General features: G+C 43.4%; 2 protein-coding genes across 4 annotated transcripts; one reads left to right on the forward strand and one right to left on the reverse strand.

The window, feature by feature from the left end:
* Window positions 1–199: 199 nt before the first annotated feature.
* On the reverse strand, window positions 200–26,293 carry tfb1m (transcription factor B1, mitochondrial). Of its 3 annotated transcripts, none has more exons than XM_053435273.1 (8): window positions 26,225–26,293; window positions 25,055–25,199; window positions 24,355–24,506; window positions 24,049–24,157; window positions 23,807–23,958; window positions 23,093–23,212; window positions 2,033–2,160; window positions 200–1,041 (listed from the first exon to the last, which is right to left on the reverse strand). In XM_053435273.1, the coding sequence occupies exons 2-8, from the start codon at window positions 25,185–25,187 to the stop codon at window positions 762–764; spliced, it is 1,074 nt and encodes a 357-aa protein (XP_053291248.1). In that variant the 5' UTR covers window positions 25,188–25,199; window positions 26,225–26,293; the 3' UTR covers window positions 200–761. The 3 variants fall into 3 exon arrangements, with proteins under 3 accessions (XP_053291248.1, XP_053291249.1, XP_053291250.1); XM_053435274.1 differs by having other exon boundaries at window positions 26,216–26,280; XM_053435275.1 differs by lacking the exon at window positions 26,225–26,293 and adding an exon at window positions 25,573–25,793.
* On the forward strand, window positions 9,843–14,923 carry LOC128451442 (claudin-20). The gene is made up of 2 exons (XM_053435276.1): window positions 9,843–10,171; window positions 10,742–14,923. The coding sequence occupies exon 2, from the start codon at window positions 11,047–11,049 to the stop codon at window positions 11,773–11,775; it is 729 nt and encodes a 242-aa protein (XP_053291251.1). The 5' UTR covers window positions 9,843–10,171; window positions 10,742–11,046; the 3' UTR covers window positions 11,776–14,923.
* Window positions 26,294–27,796: the final 1,503 nt, after the last annotated feature.

Genomic DNA, 27,796 nt, shown 5'->3' on the forward strand with positions numbered 1-27,796 from the left:
TTTTCAAGATAAATGTCACATTCTGTAGCTGAAACGTAAAAAAACGTAATGGCATCAGTTCCTCAGGCACAGGATTGATTATTTGTCTCGTCTGTGAGTTAAATGGCTGGATTCACGTTTTGAATCCTGAGTGTTTACGTCGTAGACAAACACACATAATCTTACTCAAACATTAACAATTAAAACAACATGGCCAGGCTTTAAAATAAAAATGTTTTAATAGCAGTGCTCTTCTTTTAATACATCAATTCCCAGCACTTTCCTCCTCCCTTTAAGCTCCTTGTCCCCAGAGACTGGCAATCCAGTACGTAGCAACAATGGGAAAATAAAATGGCCTGGATATGGTTCTGCCATGTTGTTCCTCTCTAAATCACCCTGAAAACATTCTGACGTTCCTTTCAGCTCCCAGGGGACAAAGTGGTATGTGAGTTGGAACTAGAATCAGCATTGGGACGTCACTGTTAAAGAGCTATTGTGGGTAACTTGCATGCTTTCTTTACTCTGCCAGAAACGCATAACTCTGCTTGGACTCGTCCCGTCACCAGAACAAGGCTCCCTCCAGGATCTCAAAGTGCCTTGTGGCCCATGTCTCTGTCCCAGGATTTCATGTATACCGATAGGTGACTATCGCTCCCTAGGCACAGGGAAAAAAACATTTTAAAAATGCATGCTGATGCCAGGTGGATATGTCGAGGCTGAGAGCAGTCTGTGGTCTCCCTGCGCTAACAGAAGCTATTAGCGGGCTTCTCTTTTTTCTGTTTTCAGCAGGGTTGCAGAGGGCTTGGCGGTGCGCTGGATGGACTATCCATCAATGTGTCCATCGGTGCGTTTTTTTGCCTGGTGAGGTGCTTCAGCCCGAGCTCCTCTCTGTACTCGTACGTGTTGAGAGAGGGTTCACGGCTGCAGAGATGAGCGTAGGCATCTGCTAAAGCCTTGATGTGAGGAATGGTGAGCTCTGTGGGGCGCAGAATGGGGTCCACATCCGCCTTCTGCATCATCTCCTGAGTCAGCTCCATGCGACACGCCTCCGGGAACAACTTTCTGCGGGGGGGGGGGGGGGGGGGAACAAGAGACGAAATGATCGTACAGATTCCTACACTCAGGTCACTTTGATATCTTAATGATCATGCAAGTTTAATGGCAGTATAAAGCTCATACAGAAAGAAATTCTCCCACAGCAATTATTTCAAATCTGTGAAGTTAATTGAAATCACACAAAGGGCTGGAGCTGCTCATGAATTGTTAATCTGCTCTACTACTATGCAACATCAAGGGACGTAATGGCATCGAGACAAAACTCACGCAGACACAAACTTCCCCGACATAAAAGAGGGCAGCAATAATCTAAATTTCTAATTTTCATTTTTCTTGCCGACTTCAGTACCGGGAAGCAGCCATGTCACATTTCCCTGCCTGAGACCGTGCTCTGTATTCTTCCTCTACAGGTGAGGGAGCAGCCGCCGGCTCCACACACTTTGCTGTGCAGATGCTTTTTAGGCGCTTCACCGCCGCAGCCTCCTCTCCAATTTGGTGCTGCTGCCGCCAACCCACTGCATTACATAAAAATATGCTCCCTCTTCCTCCTATGCACCTCAATGACTCATAATTGCTGCTCTCTTTCACACAGCCAGGGTTCTTTTGTCATCCAGGGCCCACGTGCACTTTCCCAACAGGCAAGGGGGCGATGGGCAGCACATGTGTGTCTGCGTGTGGGTTTGTTTCAACAGAGATCTGCGGCTGCAACGATGTTCACAGTGTGGTTACGGCGAATACTCAAAGAGATGTTTGTTGGAGTGGAGTGCGTGTGTGTTGGGGGGGGGGGGGGAATCCCAAACCTTTCTAATTAATGATTAGATAAAGATGCTGCAGTCAGGAAACAGGGAATCAAAAATGTAGAGGAGTGAATGATAGATGAGGATGAGACAGGAATAAAAAAGTAAAAGACCGAAGGAGAGAGAGTGAGGGAGAGAGAGAGGGAGGAAGGAAGGATAGATGTTTTACAGGCTTCATCAAGTTGTATAATCAGGCTTACTCTACTCCTTTATGGCAGTGCTTCCTGCGGAACTGGAATATGTTCCTGACCACTCTCTCCACCAGCTTGAAGGGCTGCTGGATCTTGGGCTGAACCAGGGGGGTGAAGTGCACGACTCCCACGTCTATCTACACAAACACACACACAGCGGGAGAAACCAACAGCAAGGGTTAAAACCAGTTTGCTACGAGCGCACGCATGGGAATGTAGAGAAATACAGTGTCAAGGAGGAGGAGGCGGTTGTGAGGAGGAAGGAGAATACAAAGTGTGGTGAAAAATGCGGGAGAGAAAGGTTGCCTGACAAATGGTGGGAGAGATACAAAGAAGAGAGAGAGAGAGAGAGAGATCAACAGACTGGGACAAAAGAAAGAGGAGAGGCTGAAAAATAAGATGACGCAGCATGGCTGGCTGGTGAGCTGGTTCCAGTTGCCACAGTAACACCTGTGCGATGGACCATAGAAACCGAGCCTCAGTCTTCCTCTGCCCGTCACTGCATCACCACAGAGTTACTTAATACCGACGAGCCGGACTCACGGTAGCACCCGTCTCCTCATCTCACCGTCTTCTGTCTATCAGACTCTACATATCCACCGGAGCATACACAGAGTGTAGGTGAGGGCGACTCTAAGAGACTCACTGAGCACAGGTAGTGATGAACTGATGGAGAAACTGCTCCCATCAACACTGGCTGTGTAAAGGTCAGCTAGTAGATTCTTTTAAAGAGAGTTTAAGGAATGATGATTTTTTTAAGGTCACCTTAGCAGAAATAGTCCAATTTTACTATATAGTCCTTTTTATTTATAATTTCATTTAAATCATTATAAATTATATAAAGACATCATATTTTAGTCAGTTTGTTCAAGTTTGCAATTCTACTGCCAGGAGCTTGAGAACTTTACTTATATTTTAACTATATTATGCTATTATCTAATTACGTATCCGATAAATCTAGCTAGTTATTCTTTACTTAGCTGTCAATGATTTTCACCATTCATTTATCCTCTTAATGAACTATTATGAGGCTTATTTCCAGTGTTTCATTTCAGATAACAGAGTTTACGCCCTTAAATGTAAATTGTGAGGTATTTCATTAGCTGACTTAAATTGCGGAACATATTTTTTATACCTTCGACTTGTTCAACATAACCTTTTAAGATTAAGCTCACCGAACTCATGAGTCACTCTGGTGAGGTTTCATCTGGCAGACTCGAGCTTTAATTTTCCACAGCATATTTTTTTATATTTCTCAAAAGGTTGATTAAAACTTCCCACATTCCAATAGATATATACAGAATATAAATAGTTGGTGGAAAACATAGTACATATCATGGACATTGTATATTGGCTGGTCTCCACTCTGCTAACGGGTTAATCTATAGTCAGCAGGGAAATAGCTCATCTCAATTCAACTTTTAAATTTCAAAGACAATACTTAGAACTTAAAAAAAATATTATCCATTTGTCTAATCTATAGATTGTATCTGATTACTCCCCATTTAAATTGGTAATTTAATTTAGCCGTTACTACTCATAGTTTGAATTCTAAATGTAATCTGTTACTTACCAACACAACTATTTCATATTCTAATTAACCATTTATCTGATACATTTAGCTATTGCAGCCGTATATTTGTTATTTCACTAAGAATAAAAAAGATTTACGTTAAATTAAAATGAACATTTTGTTAATTGTTATTCTTTAATTCTTTCCTTCTGGCTGAATGATTAGACATGTTGATATTTCTTTCAATCAAAAAGAATAAGGTCTGTTTTCCCCCCAAATGAATATAGTTATTTTATAAGGTGTGCATGTTGCCCCTGGTTGGGAACCACTGAACTCTTGAGGTGGAGGGTGCTGGGAACCTTGGCTCCACTCCCTCACTAGCTGCCGCCTCCCGATCCTCCGTGTGTCAGCATGGTCAGCAGTAAGCTGACATGACACTGTTGGAAGTAATCGTGCCCGACTCAGCACAGCCATGCTCTCGCGCTCTCAGATCCCCACCTCTTAAACTTAAAGCACATATAGATCCACATGTTCTCTCCTCTATTACTTCTTGTAAGGGATCATCCAAATGTGAACACCACAGCAGGATCAAAAGGGAGCAAAATACATTGACTCTATTAAATCCATTTCTGTATCTCTAGATCAGTGTGTCCGTTAAACCCCCCTCCCCCCTCCCCACACAAAAAACGTGCCATCATCTTCAGAGTATGTTTCACATGATGCTGTTTACGCCTGCAAGTGATAGCTTAAGGAGCTGCAGCACAGTCAGAGTGAGGGGAGCACTAGGGGGGGGGGGGGGGGGGGGGGGCTGTACTCAGACTAACTGAGCAGACTTACAATGGTGAGAAAAATCAGCAGTGTTAGTCATAAAAACAATACATTCCATTGCCCATAAGTGCTTTTGGCTCTGAGTGCCTTTCAACATACTCATGTAGAGGGGGAAATCTCGATGGAAAGGTATCGTTTTTTCGAAAAGATAAAAAAAGGAGCAGATCAACAATTACAACATGAATGGAAACAACACACAACATTTAGAGACAAGGAAAAGATGCTAAAACAGACACATAAACAGAGGTAAAAAAACACACCCAGCCCTCCTGTTGAGCGACATGCCCTGCAGAGTGCTCTGTGCATCCTTGAAGCTCGTATTTCTGGACCAAGTGACTCACTCTCGTTCACAGCTGCCTCTCGCTTTCTTCTGGGCTAAGGGGGCTAGCGTTGATAATTAGGGGAGGGAAAAAAGAAAATGGTCCGAGGGTGTGTGCACAGGATTTCTAATGAGCTGTTTAGATTCCCTCCTCCTTGGTGAAACACTACAGGCAGCGCTCAGGGGCACTTGTAAACCGTCGCACTATCTCGTATCACATCCATAGATCCCTGTGCAGTCCAGGGATGCGTGGCTGCTGCTGAGTTTCTTGCCGCAGTGGCTTTTAATGGGACGGCAGTGGAGTGGCGGAGAGCGTCTCGACAGCCCTGGAGGCTACATGTGCAAATAATAAATAGGAGAAAGCTTGTCACTCCTGTGACTGTGCATGTGCTATACAGCTGTAAAGGTGATCTGATGCTTCATTTTAATATCGATTTTTGCCTCGTTAAACGCAGTCTAATATTGGGTGATGTCTTCGTGGTTTATTTGTAGAAGCTGCATCATTTGATTTGGAGCTCAGGTTCGTGTTATGACGATTCAATTGCTCCACCTGTCACGCCGACACGCAAAGCATTTTGGTCGGGATTTTCTATCTGGAGCTGCTTCCCTCTGTGCTTTGGTGATGCAAGATCAGACCACCATCTGTTAGAACGGAGCAATAAAAGGGGAATGCCTTTAATTTCACTCTCTGCTGGAATAATTAGGCCATTTATATTCTGCACTGCATGATTTAGGAGCACGGGGTAAAAGTCGATATTGGGACTATACGGGCAACAGCATTTCAGCCATCAGCTTGTCCAAGTCACTTTGCTATTATGATTTATGGATGGCCTTGCTACACGGCTTCACTAGGCGGCACCACCGTAATATATCCCACTCGCTGCCATTAATCCTCCCCCTGATAACCTCAACATGCAAGGAAACTCCATCTTAAATCATATGGTGTCACCTGGGCCCTCCACCGAGCTGCTAGGAAACATGCTTTCACTCATCCATCCCTCCCCCCACAAAACCCCTAAAATACTCTGAGCTGGGGTAGCAGACTGACTTATTGACCCTATTTGACAAGCTTAATATCCCCCCCCCCCCCCCCCCCTCAGTGCAGACTCCTTTCTCTCACCCCCTAATCCCCCCCCCTCCTATCTTGGGGGTGCAGTAGGATCATAAAGCAGACAGAGGCTAGAAATGCTCAGATGGTAATCAGTTCTTGTGGGCTTGAGCAAGCAATCGTGTTTTGCGAGTGAATCATTACCACTAATTTGGCCACAAAATTAGACTGTTGCGTAAGGACCTATACAAAAGCTCATGATAATTCCTCTTGCTCCGACTCTCGCAATCCAGCTAATATCATCAGAGCTTTGTAAAATGACGACCTCCAACATTCACATGGATTGAGAACCTGCCTCTCCTCCCATGTAGGTGGGAGAAAAACTATTTGACAAACCGACAGTGACTACGTTTACGACAATAATCCAAGCCTGTTTAAGCCAATAGTCTGAATAAGACACTGCGATGTTAACAGCTTTTACTAAATACCTTAAACTGAGCAATAATCAAGGAGTATTCTTATTTGCATTATCTAGACATGTATAGGTCTTGATTACATTATAATGTCCTACTATAGTTCCACAGCATTTTGCGACATGGACACATGGCAGTTAAAAAATACATGATGACATATTCTTCGGTGGAAAAATAAGGAGCTGTACCTTAAGCAAAATTAGAGAGAAAACGGTTGTACACGGTAGCATTGTACATTCAGAAATTTCAGGTTGGAGTTTTACAACTGGCGGTTATAATCAGGCTATGCTCTATAACAGGTAAACAGAAATGTTAATGTAAAAATTCTATTGGGAAGTCAAGTAATAGTCAAAATATTGTCTTCTTGTGAATAAGGTCTATAGTCAGAATACTACTATAAACGTAGTCACTGACAACCTTGCCAGTCTGTTGTAAAAATGTATTATTCTGCTCAATAGCCTCGTGGCTTGAAAAGGGCAAAATGTGACAGATCTCAATCTAAAAGTCACGTAACCACTTTTGTCAAGATCTTTAATGACCCAGTTGAGCTCAATACTTACACATCCATCTTGGGCATTACCATATTTCTTGGGTTTGACCTTCCCAAAGCTCAATGGGGAACTCCATTACCCCAGCTTTGCTCTGTGGTTCTCCCAGCTCCCCATTCCCCCATTCCCGCCTCCGATGTCTCCTTCTCGGCGAGTTCTTGCCCAATGGCATGCGAGCAGTAATTTGTCATGTCCCTTTAAGCGTAACCAAGATGGGATGGCAGGGGCCCTGGGGCACCAGCCACTGCGCTACCTGAACCACCGACACTTGCGCTTACATAATGGGAGGGTTCTGAGAAAGAGCAAGAGGGGGGGATGGAAGAAAGCTATATACGGCCTGGGAACGCAGGACGGCTCAGAACCAAGGGGGGAAGAGTTGCATTAATTATGACAATACCTTGAGAAGACATCCTCTGTTACATCGGAGGAGGGAGACAGCCTCTCAGAATGGGGAAGACAACAGTCAATGCAGCTGAACGCACCAGGCTGATGTTACTTGAGGGGTTTGGGGAGGAAAGGCTTTGGCGTACTTCCCATGAAATCGCCCCCAGCAGCTCCTGGGAGAGACGCTTTCGTCATAGGAAGCTGAATTATGCCCCAAAAATGCGAAGTTTACTGGACCAGTGGAAAAGACAACGAGGGAAACATGGGAAAAATTGTTTTGATGGGATATTTAAAAACTCATAAATGCCAATTCACTATGTTCACTAGGGAGTCGATCTTAAGGGAGTAAGCCGAGACTGTTTCATCAAGCTAATGCCGGTAATTTCACGACATGTCACAAGTGTTTTGCCTGAGACAGGTTCACACCCATTATGTGTGGTGAAACTGAACCCGGGCCTTGCTCCACAACAAGATTGCATTGACAGCCACATCACAGCGACGACACGACACCTTGCATCACCGCTGTGAACAAACCGCCTTTGCGAGATGATGGGCGCAAAAAACAATTATGCAAAGGGAGGACATAAAAGAGAAAAATGCAAATGGCACGATAAAAAAGTCTCTAATGTGGGAAAAAGAAAAGCGGGGCTGCTCCGGCTGTGCCTCGAGAGCTTTGCTGCAGAAAGGGTGCTCTGCTGCGAGGTGATAAAATAAATGGGGACCTCGCTTATAATAGTCCGCAATATCTTCACACATCACAGCGTCACACGTCTGCACTCACCGGGCGCATGTGAACTGCATTTTGCTTTTCTCTCCTTCCGTCTTTTCTATCCCCTCTTCCTTTCATCCCTTCCCTCCATAGTCTATTTATTTATTTATCTTGCTCCCCACAGAACAACACCAGCATCAGCACTTAGGATCTCATCGGTTACAAGGAGATAGGTCACACACGCCATACTGTAGTGTGTCTACAAAGAAACAGGAAAAAACATTTTCCTCTTCCTGCTGCGGAGCGGTCCCAGGAGGAGGTCTGAGGATGTAGTATTGAAGGTCGACAATAACATCCCACTGGAAGGTGTGCACGCTTTCTGCATGCTGGCCATATCTCATTTTGAGAAAGGGGTCTCTGAGGGGTTGTTTAGGGGAATAAATGGAGCGACCACTGGGCCATAGTAAACAAGCAGATCAATAGCTGAACAAATCAATTGCTACCAACCTATCCACATGTAATGTCTACACATCAACGTGGCCAATGCCTGGTCGTTAGATTGCGAGTGGGTGGGTAGGCAAGATTATTTCCCCCAGCTGGCTGTTTTTGCCGATTTGCCCATGCAGCAAAATAATAGCAACACACATCTGCTTTTCCAAGGTTATCAGGTCTATTAGTTCCGTCCGATTTTTTCCCCCTCTCTCCCGTTTTGTCCTCTTTGTCATTCATGAATCAGGGCCATGCTAGCCACTCCCTCCCTTGTTTTGTATGTCCTCTACAGAGAGAAGAGGGAAGACGGAGTAAGACAGGGTAGCAGCTGGGAGTTTTAGCCTCCTGCTGACTGACGCCTGATGAAGATGACGCTCCAGGGAGGGTCCATTTTTGGCATGGTGGGATACTCACGCTCTTCTCGACCAACACGTAAAGAAACAAAGCTTTGTAGAACACAATCTGGTCGCAACGATAGCAGCTTTCCTTCTTCTTGTCTTAATGAGATTACTCTTCCCAGTTGTGTAGTGGGGCTATGTTTGGATATCTTATCCAACTTTGCATCTTGGCAATTTCTTATCTTCATACAGCTTCAGTACTGTGTTATGATTACATAGCAACTCGATGCATGGACGGGGCGGGGTTCCTATGTGGGTTAGTTATTTTACATTACCATGCAAAGGAGTTTTTTTTATCCAAAATCTGAGGGGGCAAAGTGTCAGTATTATTCTACATAATTTATAATAATAATCTTTTCAAAACACATGTGCAAAGGCAGCAAGTTATAAACAACGAAGAAAGCAGGTTCAATTAATTAGTGTATAAATACATACAAATTGTGTAATTTCTATCTTATTATTTGATTAAAAAAATTACAAAAAGGAACTTTTCTTTGATTATTTTTTATAAAAACATATATAATTTATTTTCATTTTATTACTTTCCTTCAAGAACTCAACTCTCCAGATAAAAAAAAATGTTTACTAGAAGTATACTAATCCCTGTTTACATTGCACTGCAACAACTGCATTTGTTTAAATATTATATTTTGGTCTTTCCCCTAGAAAAATCATCACACAGCTGCAAACTGACAGGACACGGCATCATTTTAATACAACAAAATGTGCCTTGAACATAATCACAAGCTGGCTGCAGATGTAAGTTAGCCTATATGGCCTGGGCAATATAAAAATATATCAATAATTGCATGGTGTTACATTGAGTAAACACAGTGGGGAACACTTCTCTTTATATTTTGAATAAAAACAGCTAGGATTTTATCGGTCTAGACAAATTCCAGTGGAAATTTGTAGATATCATCTTTAAATGTTTGTGACAAGGGGATGACATCTTCATTTTCTCATCTGTGTAAACTGGCTCTTACAGCTTTAAAAAAAAAAAGGTGATACTTGAAATGGACTGTTCTTTTAGCTATATCCGCGTTAACTGTTGTTTCTGAAGTTGTAGTGCTGAGACAGAAGAGACACACACACAGACACACACAAAACACACACACCGGCGCAAGAGAGCGAGGGGGAGGGAGAGAGAGCGAGAGAGAAAGAGAGCGGCTCTCGCGCTCTGCTTCATTTCTCTCTGGCTCGTGCCGAGTGTGTGTGGTCCGTCTATGTGTGTGTGAGTGTGTTGGTGAAGATGGGATGTCCTCCTCTCAAACACTGTTGCTAAGGAAATGGACTTGAATGGATCCGTGGCTCGGGCTCAATCCTCCCGCTCGCCCCCCTCGCCAGCCCGCTGCTGCATGTCGGTGTGTGACTGTGTGTGTTTACAGGAATCACTGCGAACAGCGTGACGCGTCAGAGCCAGCTCTGCACCAGCCAGGGTAAGAGATCATTCCAACATCGCTTGCTTTCTTTCTTTCTTTCTTTCTCCCCTCTCCCCCTCCCATCGCACCATAAAGCAACAGTAAACACTCAGAGGAAGCTGCCAGGTTATTCATTCAAAGCTGTAACCATCTATTTGGCCAAGATTAGACCGATCACAATGTAGAAAGTCAGACAAAACGATAATTTAAAAAAGAGCTGTGCATCCACAAGTTTAATTCTAGCGGCTAAATCACAACCAGTGATCAGCCAGAGGATAAGCAGGTATCATTGTTAAAAAGCATCCTCAGTTTGTTGGATAAACAGCAGTGGAATCAAAGTGCTACACGGTACAGTACGTGAGAGAGCTGAGGGCGCTGCAGCTTTAAGTCCACATGAGCATTGCAAATACCACAAACTCATTTCTCCCTCTCCAGTAACACCTCTATGGGGCGCCGGGTAAGGAGAAGGCAGTAAGCACATAGAAAAATGCACACATGCACAGCCACCCCTGGGGTTTTTGCTTACCTGTAGTCAGCCACAGAGCCAGCTCTGATCGCCCCTGCCTCATGCTCCCCCTTTGTTTCCAGTCAGAAAAAGTCTGCGCTCGTATGAGGGTGAATGAGCGGGAGAGAGAGGAGGGACTGCAAGGAGACCCGCTCACTTCAGTTTTCTCATTTCCATCACTCTCCTCCAGTCCAGTGGAGCTGCGGCTGAAGAACTGAGGAGCTGGGGGATTTGACTGGCAGCTGGTACACACCACCACTGAGGGAGGGAGAGAGAGGCGGCTGTGGCAGTGGGGTCGACGAGCCTGGCTGGCGCTGGGTGAATGCTGCCAAGCGAGGACAACGGCTGAGGAGGCGGCATCAGCAGTATCCACTTTTTAAAAAGGAGTATGGCATCCACGGGCATGCAGATATTTGGATTTGTCCTGGCTCTGTTGGGCATCATGGGTGCCATGGTGGCCACCGTGCTGCCCAACTGGAAGGTCAGCGCAGACGTGGGCTCCAACATCATCACAGCGATCTCCCAAATGCAGGGACTGTGGATGGACTGCACATGGTACAGCACAGGCATGTTCAGTTGCACACTCAAGTATTCCGTGCTTTCACTACCTGCGTACTTGCAGACTGCCCGCACCACCATGGTGCTGTGCTGCGTAATGGCTGCCATGGGCCTCTGCCTTGCATCCCTGGGACTAAAATGCACACGTTGGGGAGGTGGACGACGCTCCAAGCGACACGCTGCAATCGCAAGCGGTGGCTGCTTTGTGGCCGCAGGGTTTCTGTGTCTGGTTCCTGCTTCCTGGTTTACCAACGAGGTCATCACCAACTTTCTGGACTCCAACGTGCCAGAGAGCAATAAGTTTGAGCCTGGGGGCGCTGTGTATGTTGCCTTTGTTTCAGCAGGATTCCTCTTTGTTGGGGGGTCCATCTTCTGTATGTCCTGTTCAGGGAAGCGGCATGGTCCCCAGGACCTGGTCCTGCTGCCTCCACCTGACAAACTGCTGCTCCAGCAGCAGCAGCAACAGCTGCTTCAGCAGCAGCAGGAGCTCCAGCACCAGTACTGCTCTCTCTCCCCATTAGACAATAAGACGGGCTACAGCCTGCAGGACTATGTGTAATAAAGCAGCGCTGTGTAGCCACGGCAAAAGGCAGATGAGCCTGAGGGGAAACCATCACGACTTATGTTGCACACTAGGCTCTACTTTACATGGAGGTGGAGAAAAGAAGAAGGAGGAGGGCAACAACTTTGAATTCATTTTCCCCCCTTCTCCTCTATCTGGCTCTTCTCCTTTTCTTTCTGTTTTGCAAGCACAAGCAGTGGAGGTATTCCCTAAGCAGCGGCTTGGAACAAACAGCATGAATGTGTAAGGAGCCAGGATAAGGTGCTGCAGAATCGGAGGACCCCGCTAACCAAATGCAGACATCCTTCATCACAGAGAGAGTTCCCTGGGGAATGGATTAAGCAAATAAGGAAGGCTCCAGAGTAGATTTATTTTCATCGCCAAAGGTTTGAATTGAAAGATAGAGAAAAAAAGCAATCATTTAGCTGCTATTTACAATCGTTTGGTACACTCCCATTTGACGAACATAGGCAATATAATGCCTGAGAGCAGGAGGTGGAAGCCCTCTCATTTGCAAGCCATTGTAGTTTTTTTCGTATACTTACCCACTAGAATGCTACACGGAAATGACTGAAATAAATGGTCATACTTAAGTTACCTACTGATGTTGATATGTTGCCTCTAAAGCATGCTGTGTGGAGCCTGTCTGTGTATTAATACAGAGGAATGCCTGGTTAGAAGACTGAGACATAGCCACACAATGCCTGTGCCTGAAAAGCTGTAGAAACATTACCCTGTTCATAGAGGACTGTCAGGAGGAATAGATGTGGGGTGCCGGGCTGGGACTGAGACCCACAACGCAGACAAACAGATGCCTGCCTCTCTTTTTCTCTGCAGGTGGAAATATGAGAGAGATGGAGAGAAGAAAGATTGATAGAAAGATTCAATCCTCCAGCAGTGGAGCATCTGATATGCTGTTTTCATATTTCTGTCCGCACCGAAATGAAAAAAAACATCCTGCCTTTAAGTGACAGCCACCCATCTCTATCCATTCCTGCACCTCCTCCGTCATGCACGCCCAGCCCGCGCCACTTACACATGCTCTTGTGCGTCTCCGTTTACACAGTAAACACTCAAGACACGCCGGCTTTTTGCATGTGCTTTTCATTCTTGTCATCCTCCTCCACACTGCCATGGAAACAGAATTCTGCCTTCAAATCTCTTTATTGTCTGAGGGTATGTGCTTGTCAGTCAGTGAGTCGAAGTTGTTGTTTTTTTGTGAAGGGGGGGGTGGTCTCTCTTTGTCTAGCCATGGCTCCATAAGCTTTAATCAGAGCCTCTGCTTATGCTACATTTACTAATCCCCCTCTACAAGTCAGGGACAAGAGGCAGCATCCCTGATGCATGGGTTTGAATAATGCTTTACTTTGCTGCCCGCTGCTGCGGTGTCTATACCATAGTCTCCCACACAGGGCTGAGCAGATGTTTAATGGTGCAGTGGCAGAGAGGCAAAACATGAAATGTAGCAGAGAGCGGAGAAGCTTCTTTAGTCATGGTCGGTGTGGCAGGCAGCTAAAAAAGGTTTGAGTCATCCTCCATATGTGACTTGTTTTCCAAGTGCGTCAGCAGTGTGCAGACGCCACCAGCCTGCACCTGCAAGAAGGTCTTCGTGACTTAAACTGGGGCCACTTGGCTGTGCCGCCGTTCCCCTCCATTTCCTAACCGTCAGTCTCATCATCTAATTTTCAACCCACACCCTGTCCCTGCTTATGTCAAATGTCACATGGATGTGATCGCTGACTAGAGAACGCTGATGCATGCTGAAAAGCGTGGCTGCCCAACGCACACATACACACCACGCACGCATAAACAAAACTCACACCTACTCATTTGTCATCAGCACTGTCACGCTCGTAAACGCTCATGCTCCAGAGTGTGTCCGCTTTTCTTCGGAGGGAAGGATATTGGAAGAATATTGTCTTTTTGTGCGTAGTCAAGTGATGTATAGAGGTGCACGTTCCCTCCTTCTCTCTCATAAACATGCTGTTCCTGGGGAAGAGCAGATGGCTAAGCCCAGCTCGCCACCTGCAGGCTGCTTCCTGCACGCCACGGGCATCTCTGTGGGTAACACTGCCAGCTCTGGCAGCCCTATAAGGTTCAGGGTTCCACCCCACCCTGAGCTACACATCTTTGCCCGGCACAGACTTTAGAACTGGCCTCCTGACAATAACTCACTGCCCAGGCACCATAACCAATGCAATAAACAAAGTAAAGAATGTGCCATGTCATCAGCTAATACTGACACGATATGTGTTTTTGAAGAATGTGCCAAATCGTCTCATGATGACAGGTTTTAATATTATCTGGAGTTATTTCTGTTTATTTTTTTATTGCGTTGTTTGTACATGAATAATACATTGGCAAATGTTTTATGGATTTGTGATTTGTTCTGCCAGAATAAGTCTCAAGTCGACTAGATGCTTGTGTATAGTCCAGCGCAGCTTCTGAGGGTTATTTTAAATCCTCTTCATTCCTCTTTTTCTCAAAGCACAGCGAAGACCCCTCTGAATGAGTTTCATCTGGGTGACACGAGTGTGGTATTTTATAAATGAACACATGAAGAAAGTATTTTGTGTTAGGAAATCTGTGACATCTGTACACAAGTATCTAAGCGTTTAGATGTGTTATTGTTTTAACTGCGACTGCCCTCTAGATTATTTCAATATAAGATACAATACCATGTTCATACCATACCTTCTTTATAAGAAGACCTTTACTTGTGTTCCTTTATTTGACAGCAGTTTGTTTCAAAAGGCTGAACTCCCTGGACCAGCAAAAATTCATAACACACCTGGCACTCTGGAGAAAAAAGAGGAACCATCTCTGTCTGCTAGGATTCAGCAGGGAAACAGGAGATAGAGATTTCACTGTTTTTGTGGCTGTGCAGCTTGATCACCAGCAAGCAAATATCATAAGCTTATAAATGGCCAGAGTGCAAAGTGACTAGGTCCTAAAAAGTCTAAAGAGTAACATCTCACCTGAGTCTACTTGTACCAAGACACTGATTTATCATTTTGATAACTGCAGCTTATTTTTGTGGATGCTTTAGCACTTCTTACTTTGCCAGAGCATATTTGTGATGATGAACAGTTCACAAGTTCTGATACAGTTGTCTCAATGTGCTTGTGCAAGTAGTTCTATTTTTTACCAGTAAAACTATTTTGTGAAAGCAACATGTCTGACGTATGTTGTGTTTTTTATGTGTGCCTTATGTGTGTGTGGCTGAAGAGGATGGAGCTGGCCTTCATCTCCCAGCCAAGACACTGTTGGATGGTAGAGGCTGTGCTGAGTGGAGGCTGCAGACAGGCTGCTGCTACGCGTGCAGCACCCAGCAAGAGAGCAGCATCGGTCCAACTAAAATATGTATCTATAAAACATTATTATGTGCAAATGGGTTTTGAAAGAGAAAGAGAGGGATTCTTTTAATACCACAGCCAACCTGTCCCTGTCATCCCTGACTGAGAGGACAGCATTAGACAATAAATTAATTAAATTATAATGGCACCCGTGGGAGCTTCATGGAACGCAAACTATTCCAGTCGCCCAGTTCATCTCGTGAAGCCACGAGTTAAATGACTACATGTAAAGTAGCTGATGATAATATGCAATTAAATTGGCAGAGAAGGGAACAGCTGAAGAATCCACTTTGCCTAGTATAAAAGACAGTATTCATATAAATTAAAAAAGAAATACAAAAAGAAAGGGTCTCTGAGGGAGAACATTCTCACAGAGCCAAATAACGACAACTGTAATTAATAATGATATTAGGTAGAAGCATAGATGAAATGAAAAGCCTGGACGTACACAAGAGAAATTATCGAGAAGATTTAGTTTAAGTCAATATTGAAATTGAGCTGAAACAATAAGTCAGTCAACAGAAAACTTATCTGCAACACTTTTGATTCATTGTTCCATAAACAAAAAAGACAAATATTCTCAGATTTCAGCTTCTCAAATAAGAACATTTCTCTCTTTACTACTGGACTGATTAACATGAAACCTGGTGGAAGGATGCTGTAGAGGTCAGAGAAGAAACCATTTAATTTTGGTATTTTTCTAGACTTTTTTCTCTCTTTCTTTAATGTTGTGGTAAAGGGCCTTTTACAACAGTTTGGCTGATTTTCTATGAGAATAATTAATGGATCTTAATGAAAGAAAATCATGTTTAGAGCTATTAATATTTATGAGTGTGTGAAATGGGGTGCAGAGTCAAATAAAAATGTCTATATATCATGTACTGAATATAAATGTGGTTTCATAAGGGGACAGTTGGGCCGTTGCGGAGGTATGCACTCTACTGAGTTCTATTCTGTTTTATCATCACATACAATGAAAGAGGCAAATTTGTAACTAGGGAAAATTTGGTATTTTTGCTTTAAGAAATGTGTAGGATTAGTTGATTGTTTATTTTTTGATCACATATCATAAGTGTTGGTGTGGCTCAAACAACTACCCGAGCTTGTAAATTAACAGAGCATAACATTTATAACATTTATTTGCAAAGGAAGAAATCTTAGATGTAGGAAAAAATTGTAATAAATTCTCAAAGCACAACTTCTACTCTGAAGAACCTGCTGTATGAAAATGTTGAAAGCTTTAATGCTTCAACCAGAGCTAGTTTCAAATCAGAATACTCCACAGAATGTGCTTCAAATTTAATATCTGTCACATATAACCTGATATACGGTTGAGATGGAGCGCTTGTTAAATAGTTACCTTCCAAGAGAAGATTTGTGGGCTCTCATTACAGATGATTGGACCCTCACTGACACAGGCAGAGTGAGAATGTGCTTTCTTGAAACAAACATGGATTATTCAAGGCTCTGTATCTCTCTTTCTCCCACTCCTCTCCTTTACGCAACAAGAGTGCAGATCAAATAACTACTCCTCTCGTGGGGAAACACTAATAAGATCTGCTCCTCTGTGTATTTAACCTATATTTTCCATCAAAGGCCTTCACCCCGAGTCGCTGCTACGACAGATCTGGAATGTGAGCTTAGATGAGAGGAGGTGAGCGCCTGTCAATTTGAGGCAGGGGTTAAGCATGTGTAAGAGTTTTTCCTTTGAAGCACACTGCCAAAACAGATTTACAGATTATTTACCCTTTTCTTTTTTAGATTAGCAAGCTTTTTGACCAGCAGGTAGCCTTCCAGAATGTCAAGGAAAAGGAAATGGGAAACAAAAAAGAGAAAGACTGCTCACAAAAGGGTAAATGCCCTCCACCACACACGCTCACATGCCGACACAGAGAGGTAGACATCAGGTCATCGCTCAAAATGCAAGCACCCAAATCACACCAGTATATCACCATACTTAAAGTCTCTTTGTTTTGGACGGCTGTTACTCTGGTAAAGGTTCATACTGAAGATATAATGTGGCCGTCAACGCTAACGGAGAATGACCTTCCTTTGTTGGAGCCCCCTCCACTGGACCCAGCGCACATGTGAGGCTGTAGAAATAACAGCAACGACCTTGGCTGTGCAGTAAACTGCTGAGAAAGGCAGTAAAAGCTATGGAGATGACAAAAGGGGAGAGCTTGTAGGAAAACAATACACCCTGACAGTTCAAAGAAGGCGCTTTAATATTTCAGCTTGGTGCACGGGGCAGGAGCGCGTGGCTTGGAGGATTCTGTAGGCTGAAGGTGAGTGAGGCTAAACTGTTGGAATGTGCGGACGCAACGGTGGAGATTATTGTCTTAGATTAGAGATGAGGAAAATGTATTCATGAGAGCAGAGAAACACAACAAGAAAAACGCTGAGGCACAGGCATTTTCACACAGAAACAATCAACTCGATTGTTTCCTCTTCAGTCCTCTGTACAAAACCTTTATCAGCCCACCCACAAAATCAAACAAACATTCTAGGGCTATGCATTATGGCCAAGAGAAAAATCCTCTTATTAGTCGATAATTATCACAATAAATGTCTCATTATAATTTTTTTTACGTTTAAAGACAGATTTTTGCTCCCGAGTGAAGGTAGTTGTTTTAAACTCTTTTTTTAGAGTACAGTGGCCGAGACGTGTCACACAAGTGCAGAAGAAAAAAAAAAAAGCCACACAACGGAAACACAATCACAAGGCAAGTGAGCGACAACAGATAATGACAATGAAACGGCTTATTAAAATGTTATGTCTGTCTATTTGAGGTGTTACGGTAGACATGCTTTGAGCAACCAAAAAGGATGAATGCACCTCTACTGCAACAGCTCAAATAGAGAAGTATCAAATGTTAAGCGGCGGCTGGCTTGTCTAGGTTTTCACAAACGACAGCTCACTGGACCACAGCTGCATTAAGTTACTCTGCTCGTTTCATTTTGTTGTGTTTCCATTCTGTGGGTTTTGTAGTTGTGTTGCCACTTTTGCATTTGTGTTTTACAATAATGTGTGAGGCGTCTCGACCACAGTAGCAGAAAATGACAAACACTTAAAGAACAGCAAAACATTTTTTAAAGTCTTGAGAAGATAAAATATATATTGTTATTATTATATTGCTATTAATGAAAATCATAGTGCTAATTATATCGTTTTAATACCCAGCCAGACTTCAGCCTCTAGGTCTATAAAGCCTGAAATGAAGTCATGAAATCTCTCTGTGACAGGTTTTCTCTTTCACTTCTCATCAGTGGTATCATTGCACCACTTGCAATTTAGTTCATTAGATTTGTTTATTTGAAGCAGGCCGTGATTCTTCGGGACACTGGTTTTAGCTTCGCTCCTCAAAAAACATCTGCGTATTCTCCTGACATGCTCCCTGCTCCCCAACAGAGCTAAATCTGCTAAACTCCAAGCACTGACTCCACTGCACCCGGCACACTTTCTTCTTAGGAGGAGAAACAGATCTCTGGAGATGTTCGTACGCCAACTCCTCCAACCTTGCCGTTTTGTTTCGAAAAAAAGGAGGAGGGGAGTATTTTTAGCTTTTTCTTTTCCTTGGGTCTAGAATACATTGAGATTGAGCCTTCAGGCGCTTACCGCACTGGCTCGAGTCATTGAAATAACTTTCCCTCAATACTCTTGATACCGTGTTTGACCCCGTTTACGAGATAGGCCTAGATGAATTTGTGCGACGGCAGGTGAAAGACAAAGAAAGCAGTAGGGCAGAGCAGATTCCCGCTCTTCACAGTTCAGGCGAAAGCTGGGCCACTTCGGGTCACAGTGAAGGTATCCATCACTGCCAGAGCAGCACACTGGACTGAGGCCGGTCACATTCAACACTGAAACACCCTGTGACTTAAATGAATGGACTTATTACGATACTTGAAAACCCCAGCTGACCCCATAGAAAAAGAAGAAGTAAGACAGAGAGAAAAGTCCCCGGCTAAAATGTGTTTATATCTGCTACATTTTTACAGCACAATCCAAACACTCCCTGACAACTGCCGGCCGTAATGGATGCTCAATGCAGCATTAACAAATTTAATTTAGGCTCCACTCATCTGGCCTGTGCTCTTGGTGGATGATTGTGTAACAAGGCGAGCATCTGTAGGGCTCTCCTCCTGCGAGGCTCAGTTAGTTGGTGGATGATGGCTGATGACTGGCCCAGACAACCATATGCTGGAGGTACGCCTCACTCTCCTCTAAAATCCATCTCTGTCACGAATATGCTGTGCTGTACTGGTGGGGACGAGGCTTTGCTGTGTATACATCCCATTTATCTATTCCTTCTCTTTTCTTTTTTCATTCAATACCTCATATCCAAGCCAGTATACTTCTTAATTTCATTTGCGTTCTCTTACATTCAGTCTCTTATCTTGCCCTTTTTCTTTAACTTCGCTGTGGTTTTAGTCAGTTCCCAGTGTGTCCTCTCCATGCATCCTTTACTTTTATTTTCATCCCCCACCTGGTTATCACTCCACTTTCCCTATTTCGCATTTTCTTTCTCCAACTCATTTTTTTGGTATCGGTTCTTTCAGCCATATCATTTGGTTTATCTGTCTCCCACTACCCTTTTTTCTCATTATCTGCTACAATGAACACCAACATTGCACAATATGGAGCATCCCTACAGAAGAAACAACAGGTCGCTCATGATGTAGCATCTATTGTCTGATTTACAGCCCTCAAATTTACATAAATCACATCCTGCCTAGATACAGAGAGGCGCAGGGGAAGACACACTCTACTCTTTGCAAATTAGCTACTTTCTATGTTAAGAGCCAGTGACGATGTATCTGGATTGGATGAGGCTGATGTTCGTGCTGAAGATGCAAACGCCTTGATGGCAGCGTGCACTCTAAAACTCCTTGACCCCTGCTCAGGATAGAATATAAATTGGAAATTTGTATAATGACTAAAGCAGACGGAGAGCTTGTTTCCACATTCAGTTTACTTCCTCACAGAGATCTTTCGGTTATATATACAGCTGTGAATGACAGAAGGGACTAAAAGATCACTCATTTTGTTCATTTATGTGAGAACTAGAATGTCTCTCAGAGGAACGCAAACCTTCACAGAGGCTAAACAATACTACACTTGATTGTCTAGTTCTTGAAATGGGCTGATAACCTAAACGATTTGTCATAAAAGACAATCCTAAGCAGCGGAAAGATCTGTGCATTAATCCCTGCTGGAGCAATGCAAGGGACTTTGTCAGCCTCAGGTTGGTAAATTTTGCATAATCCTGCTAACAAATAAACTAACAAACAAAAAAACAGACCCGGGTGAAAACATAACCTCCTTGGCGTGGGTAATTAACAGGAGATAAGTGACTAATAAGCAAAGGGAGGAAGGTGTGATCTGCAGCAGCACAGATCGAGGGCAATCTGAGCCTGGGGGGGTGCACACACAATCGAAGTAACCAATTGCCACTCACTGAAACCTTCAAGGACATTCTCAGTCACTCAATGTGACAGGAGCGAGACCGGGGGCGAGAGGAACAAGGCAGACGGATTAAACAACAAGGATAAGAGCCTATCTGCCCACCTTATACGTCAATATAGGCCCCAGCTGCTGCTAATGTAAAATGGATTAAACATTTCCCTTCTCATTATCCTATTAGCCTGCATCGCTCCGGTCCTATAGGTTCGAGTCAACCAGCCAATCAGCCCTAGTCTTCCCCTTCCCCTCCAGCATTTAAATAATGCAATTTTCACATTTTAGAAAGGTTCAGTAATTCCATAGCTTTGTCCGTGGCTCTCTGTGATCTATGTTTGTCTGATTACAAACTACTAGATGAACTCAGATGGTTTTACATGATGGTTATACATGACGAGAGCAGACGGAAAGAAAAACCAACTGGGCTTCAAACTGAACAAATCCCTCTTCATTAAGACAACCACTGATGCCAAAGAGGGAACGAGATATAACGAATAATCAGACTACTGAGCTGATTTATTGGCTATAGGTATAAGGGGCAGTTACATACGCTCCCTGAGAAGACGGAGGAGGAAAACAAGAGATGCAGAGAGGAATCTAGAGGGAAAGACCCTTGTTATTGGCAGTTACTCCAACATTATAATTAACTTCTGCCAACAAAAGGCGCCATTCATCCATTGTGATTTTTATAAGAAGCTTTATAAGCAGCATTCAGTATAAACACTCAAGACAGAATCCATTAAAACGTGCCATGTCCTTTATGTATTCTGACAATATATAGGTCTGTTTGATCATTAACCCATTGCTTAAGCTAGAAGTCTGAATTCATGTGTGTCACAACCTCAATCCCCCCTTCAACCATCACTTTGATGGCTTCCCATAAATCAGGTAGGACGTTTTTATTGTTTATGGAATTGTGTATAATTACTCTGGTGTGCACCAATAAACAATACAGAGCCATAGGGCTTTTCATGAATTATACTATGACACAGACGAGTAAAAAGGGACCTGGACAATGTAGTAAGAGTATGAGAGTCTCGGCACACGATGTGCTCTCTGCTCTTTATTGGACACCAGTAGCAGGAGGCCTGCTCATCAAAGAGCCATCATCTCTCCTAATGATATCAATGCAACCAAGTGCCCATTAAAACATTTTGAGGGGATAGATAGCCTGTGTGGGGACGTGGGTGGCTCTGATTCATCGCGTTTGCAGTGCAAGTCCGCTCTGTTCATGTTTATACTTCCAACATGCATGCGTGTCTGTGCACGATCACGACACAAACAAAGCCTGCTGGAATCCATTAAGCTGCAGTTTGAGATGCGCACAAAAATAAGATTCAAGAGTCAAATAAAAAAACGAAAGGAACGGCAGCTTAGTGTGATTAAATAAACATCGCAAGCCATCTCTTCTAAGAGAATGAACCATGAGCTCTGGTCCTATTCACTCTGCTGAATTTCGGTCCACAGAGGAGATTAAATATTTACCAACTGTGGGTCACCTAAAGAGCCACCACTTCTTCAAGGGACCAGGAGTCCGTCTCTGACATCCACCTAACACCTATCCTCTAATTCGGCAAAAGAAAAACATGGTCTCAGTTGTACAAAGATGGGAGTGAGCCTTTCAAAAGTCTGGCGTGTTTATCCTATCAAAGGATATATCTGCGGAGCTGTCTAATAGCCAAAGACTGATGTTTAAGATTTTGCAGCAGTACTTTTATGTTTTTTTAATGTGGCCCCTTTGTCCGACTACAAATGCTAGCCCCCAAAAAATAAAAGACATTGCATTCTCATGTTACATAAGAGTGAACGCCTTTCTTTCACCGCTGATACAAGCCCACGGGGCCGAACGAGACACACAGAGATATTGGTCCTAAAAAAAGAGCCAGGCCCTCATTACAAGGCGCAGTGTGATCGTGACACATCTGAAATATCCACCAGGCATCGTTACAACCTAGAAAGGGTCCAAAGACAGAACAGACACAACACTGATTCAACACAGTCTTAATGAAGCCTTGAAGCAAGAAGAGCGAGGGAGGGATGAGTGATTGTGACGTGACGACGGACTCTGACAGAACCAGGGGACCAGATGAGGAGCAGAGATGAGGAGATGCAAGTTATCATGGGGCTGAGAGCTGTGAAATAGTAATGTGGCCAATTGGCCCTTCGCCAATGCTAGTACTGACATCCGGATTCAACTTTTAAAGCATTCATAACTTTGTTAACATTTGAATGTGTCGGCAAAAAAGAAGAGAAGGGAGGACAGGGAAAGACCTGGAATAGACAGTAATAGAACAGCTCATGCCAGTACACTGCAAAGTTCAGCACAAAACTAAATTCAAAACAGACCATCACACGTCGGCCGTTATCAGGTTCATGAAAGTGGTCCGAAGTAGAAAAACTATTTATTTTTACAAATGCAACCTAACAAAGTAGAATCCTTGAATTAAAACTGCTTAAATACACTTGAAACACAGCTGGGTTGCTTTATTTTGATTCCTACCTCTGGTTTTGGGACGAAGGCCCGCCCCGGGATGGTAAAGCAGTTGCGGACAGTGCAGAGATACTGAGCCATGACGGACAGACGGCTCCTCTGTTTGCTACCCGTGCTCGCCGTCAACCTCTGGATGGACAGAACAATTACTATCAATTGTTGCTACATATATATTTAGTAAGAGCAGGCAATTTGTTGAAGTCACATGATCTTGGATTTAAGAAAAACCAGGGCCCAGTACATAAAGACAAAACAAATGGAAGAAACTGAATATTTAAGTTGATTAAATCCACCACGGACGTTATGTTTCACACCTACTCATTCGTTTGTAAGATTGTTTGTAAACAAGATTACACAAAAACAACTGAATGGATTTCTATTAACTTTGAAGGATGCTGTCTGAGTTAGGATAAAAAGTCCTTACATTTTGGTGTCGATCAAGACCAGGAAGTGGATCAAGGCATTTATTTGATCACTTTCTTTAACGTTGTGTTTTTTGACATTTTCGCAGTTTTACCAAAGAATAATTAAAAGATCTTGGTGAAAAAGATCCGGCATGTTAGGGGAACTGAAATATATGAGTGTGTGCCGCACAAGACAAAAAACCAGTCTACATAATTAAATCCTGCTCCAAATGTTTTGGACTGACCTAAAGAGCAACATCATGCCCTGTGTAGGCTTCATACTGCATCTCAGCTTCATTGGTATCTAGTTTTCACGCACCTCCGCCACCTCTTTCTGGAACGTGAGTGTGAGTTGTGTGCGTCCGTGCATGAAGGGCCCCGTCCTGTTGGCTATGTCCTCCAGCCACTTGATGATGAGGGGGGTGGAGACGCTGAATGGGAGATTCCCTATGATGTGAAGGTTTGGTGGATCTGTGGAGCCACATTTTCACACTTGTTAGTCACGTGACTTTTTTTCCTTCACACCCCCCAGCAACAGCTTACACAATTTCCAATTCTCACCTCCTTCCCATGGCGTGGAGATGTTTGATGGGAATCCTCGGTCCATCCTGTAGGTGAGTATGTCCCCATGGACGATCCTCAGCTTCCCTGGGGCTGCTTCTGACAATAGCTGTGGAGAGGAACGTGATATGACTGAATGAAAAGGTACTACGTGGTCATCAGTCACTGCGGGATGCTAATGATGCCACAGCTGAGAATAGATTAACTGGTTTTATGCCACTGACAGATGAAGGTGTTAGAGGCTTTTCAGTGGAATGACCTTATGACCTTGTGCGTAAGCGAGTATCGTTGTATCTGCTCGTTTACCTTAAGCCCAGGGATGAAGCGTGTATCCTTCTCCACAACGAGCAAGTCTGTTGCACCAGCGTTGAGGATGGAGCGGGTCAGGCCCCCAGGACCGGGACCCACCTCACACACATGGGCATCCCTCAGACTGCCTGCCTGGCGCACTATTTTGTCTGAAATGATGGACACACATGATCATGCTCGGTGATAAGAAGATATTTACCATCTTTGAGTTCAATCTGTTAATTATATACTCACCTAATTTAACTCATGCATCATATAAACTATATCTTACAAGTGTTTTCATCAGAGTCTCAGGAATCTAAAATGTGATTAATGGCGCGTGAGGTTGCAATACCTCTCTGCCTGTGTGTGATGAAGATGAGATGTAATAATCTAAGAGTCACCTTGTCCAAGGACAAGAGAGCAGATCAGACCTGCACTGCATCACTGGAAATAATATTAAGGTCTGAGCTACGCAGGGGGCTGCAAATAATTGGCTCAGTCCATTCACTTAAGAATGAGATCAACTCAACCTCCCTGTGTAGAAAAGCCTGTAGATTTTCAGCCTTAAAACAAGGCTACCTGGAGCTTTGCAATCAAGTGCGCTGACAAAAAACTGTGTGGTGGAGGGAAAGTGGCAAAGAACACAAGCTCCCAGCGATTGGTGCATTGCAGACCGAGGGAAGGAAAAAGAGTGTGAGGCGAGAAGAATACTAACCTGTGAGCTTCAAGTCCAGGAGAAAGTTCTGGGAGAGCTGCTTCTCAGCTCGCAGGTTGTAGAGCTTTATCAGCTCACCCACAGTTGGCAAGGGAGGCAGACGGAAAGATGCCAGTTTCCTGGAGGCGGACATCGTTCAGGTGAACTGATAATAAAAAAGATACAGACACGCACACACACACGTTGAGAGGAAGAAACTGTGACTGATCAGCTTCTTTCAGAGGTTGAGAGACAAAAAAATAATAAATGTGAGGCATTGATGGTGTTAACAACCTGTCAGTAATAGCATTTTAAAGCTGTGATGTATGGCACACAGCTTTTTAAGTCAAGAGCGACCTTTTGAAATGCATAAACTGAAATTCAATGTATTTACGGTTGAGTAATTTGGTCCTTTTACAACAGTGATTCTACATAATGATAGTCAGCTTTGTTTTAGCCTTTAATCTCACAAACATATTCATGTTTCCCCACAAACACGACACAGGATGTGGAACAGCCTGGCTTCAATCGATAGATACCTGTCAATTCTGGCGAACTGTTATCAATTCCAATTACTTCTTCATCAGGTCATGAGATTGATTTCCATTGAGAAGGCTTATGCTGAGTTACTGCTGAGGGATGATTACAACGAGCCTTATAATAGAATCTCTGGCATCATCTAGTGGACAAGTAGCACAAAACTAAACAACCAGGATTACGACATAAAATACATGTGGCCTAGTTTTAGAGAACATGGTGAAAACACGAAAAAATGATGTGGTGTTTACATTTTAGCTGCTGCTATTGTTCTGTCAGTAGCAAATAACTTAGCACAAAACCTTTAAAACAAAACCCGTTTGTTTTTATTAGGGTTGAGTCACATTATCGGTAACGACAACAACAAGGCATCAGCGTCACACTGACGCGACAAACAATCCTTCAACCCTTCCATGTGCAGCTGAACATTCCCCTTCAAACTCTTGTTGGTGTTTTACACCACACAGTTGTTAGCATTTACAGCTAAGGTTAGCTTAAAGTGCAAACACCCTCAGCACAGCGCGTTGTAAACGACTCAGAAATTAACCTGGCGTCTTCGCATTGTTTGTGAAAACCGACAAAAGACAGGACGAACTAATAAACACAACAGAACACAAAGCAGAACAACACTCATCAGTTACACACGTTTCTCACCGGCACAGCTCTCCTCACTATTACATTTCCTGCTCCGTCACTCAGTTGACGTCCGGGTGTCCAATGAGACTGCGAGAATGTCTACATTGACCAATCAGATTGGAGTAGGCGCGGCCGAGCTTTGCCCTTGAAAAGCCGTTCAGAGTTGATGTAAATGAGGCTTGTTAGCCAGAAGGGGGCGACATTTCAACCTTGATACTGTTGGTTTGTGTATAATAATAATTATACTAAATAATACTAATAATGATGTTGACAGTTACAATAATAATAATAATAATAATAATAACAATAATAGCAATATTAATAGTAATAGCTTTTCTCTCTTGCTTAATGAAACCTTGTTGCATTCTTGTAAAACAATTATATTTTGCATGGCTTTGAAAGGTGCCAGAACTGGATAGAGGTCCTACAATAAACAAAATTCCGTGTTCAATTATGAAAACCTCTAAATATTATTTAAAAAAAAGAAATTCATTAAATGGATGATACATTTATGCACAAAACGAACAAAAAATGCAGCTGATATATCATATAATAACATTTATCTCCATCTTTAAAAGCAGGAACTATGATGGCCATTATAAAGCAATAGGCCCACTCATGTGTGTAAACCCACGTTATCCATTAGCCTCAACTGTTATTGTAAGGCCATAAATTCAGCTTTAGACTTCATCATCGTGTTAAACTAATTGAAACCTCTGAGCTCAACGTGATGGACTTCCTGCATGCCCATAATCCACTGCTGGCCACAGATTCATTGTTCAAGTATTTGTCAGGCTGGGTGATGCACAGCTGCTGAGTGGAATGAACCTTGTGGTCCTGAGGTCATCTGGCTCAGCTCAGGCTCAAAGCTGAGGGGTGTCAGGCCTTTAAATACCCTCCTCCTACTCAGGGGTTTGGCATATGAGTGGCAGCTCTGTCTCCTGGTGGCGGCTGCTCTAAGCAGAACACTCTCAGAAATAGAAATCCTGGAGGTCAAGGGCAAGGATCATCCTGGGTCTCCTCCTTTGGAGTAGATTTCTGCAAAGTCAGATTCTCAACAGTTTACTTACCCAGTAATGAGACCAAGCTATTTTTGTGGTAAAGAGAGTCATGAATAGATCTTCAGAATATCGAGATTTATCACCTGGAATTCTGTCATGGTTGTCATCATTCAGTGGTAATATGGAACACATACAGTTCAAATACACTGATAAAGGAACAATTTCATGTACTCACAAAGTCCCACATCTTTCTCCAAACAGGCTTTTTACAGTATATGATGGTTTCTTGTGACTGTTTCACCATCTTACCAGAGGAAGGCGTCAGCGAGTCACTTCCTCAGAGCAGCTCCACAGTGTGTGATCAGCAAAAACAGGAAATGAACCGTAAGTAATCAACATTTCTGAGATGGTAAGTCATCACTATAACTGAAACACCAGAAGGAAAACAAAGACTGAAATACTTAATTGTATATAATTTCCCAACCAATTTATACTTACATCAACAAATATAACAAAACCACACAGGATGTGATGTCTACAGTGAGGTCAGCAACAACTCATGTTGTGATGATCATACCGAGTTGAGTGG

The sequence above is a fragment of the Pleuronectes platessa genome, chromosome 11, assembly GCF_947347685.1.
Source record: "Pleuronectes platessa chromosome 11, fPlePla1.1, whole genome shotgun sequence".
NCBI classification, from domain to species: domain Eukaryota; kingdom Metazoa; phylum Chordata; class Actinopteri; order Pleuronectiformes; family Pleuronectidae; genus Pleuronectes; species Pleuronectes platessa.

Excerpts from the sequence above, each read along its gene's own strand:
- LOC128451442 (XM_053435276.1), top strand. The coding sequence starts at position 11,047 with ATGGCATCCACGGGCATGCAGATATTTGGATTTGTCCTGGCTCTGTTG.
- tfb1m (XM_053435273.1), bottom strand. The coding sequence starts at position 25,187 with ATGTCCGCCTCCAGGAAACTGGCATCTTTCCGTCTGCCTCCCTTGCCA. Across the intron at positions 24,507-25,054 it reads CCTGGACTTGAAGCTCACAG|ACAAAATAGTGCGCCAGGCA; the intron begins GTTAGTATTCTT and ends CCATCATTTCAG. Across the intron at positions 23,213-23,806 it reads TCCAGAAAGAGGTGGCGGAG|AGGTTGACGGCGAGCACGGG; the intron begins GTGCGTGAAAAC and ends CTGTCCATCCAG.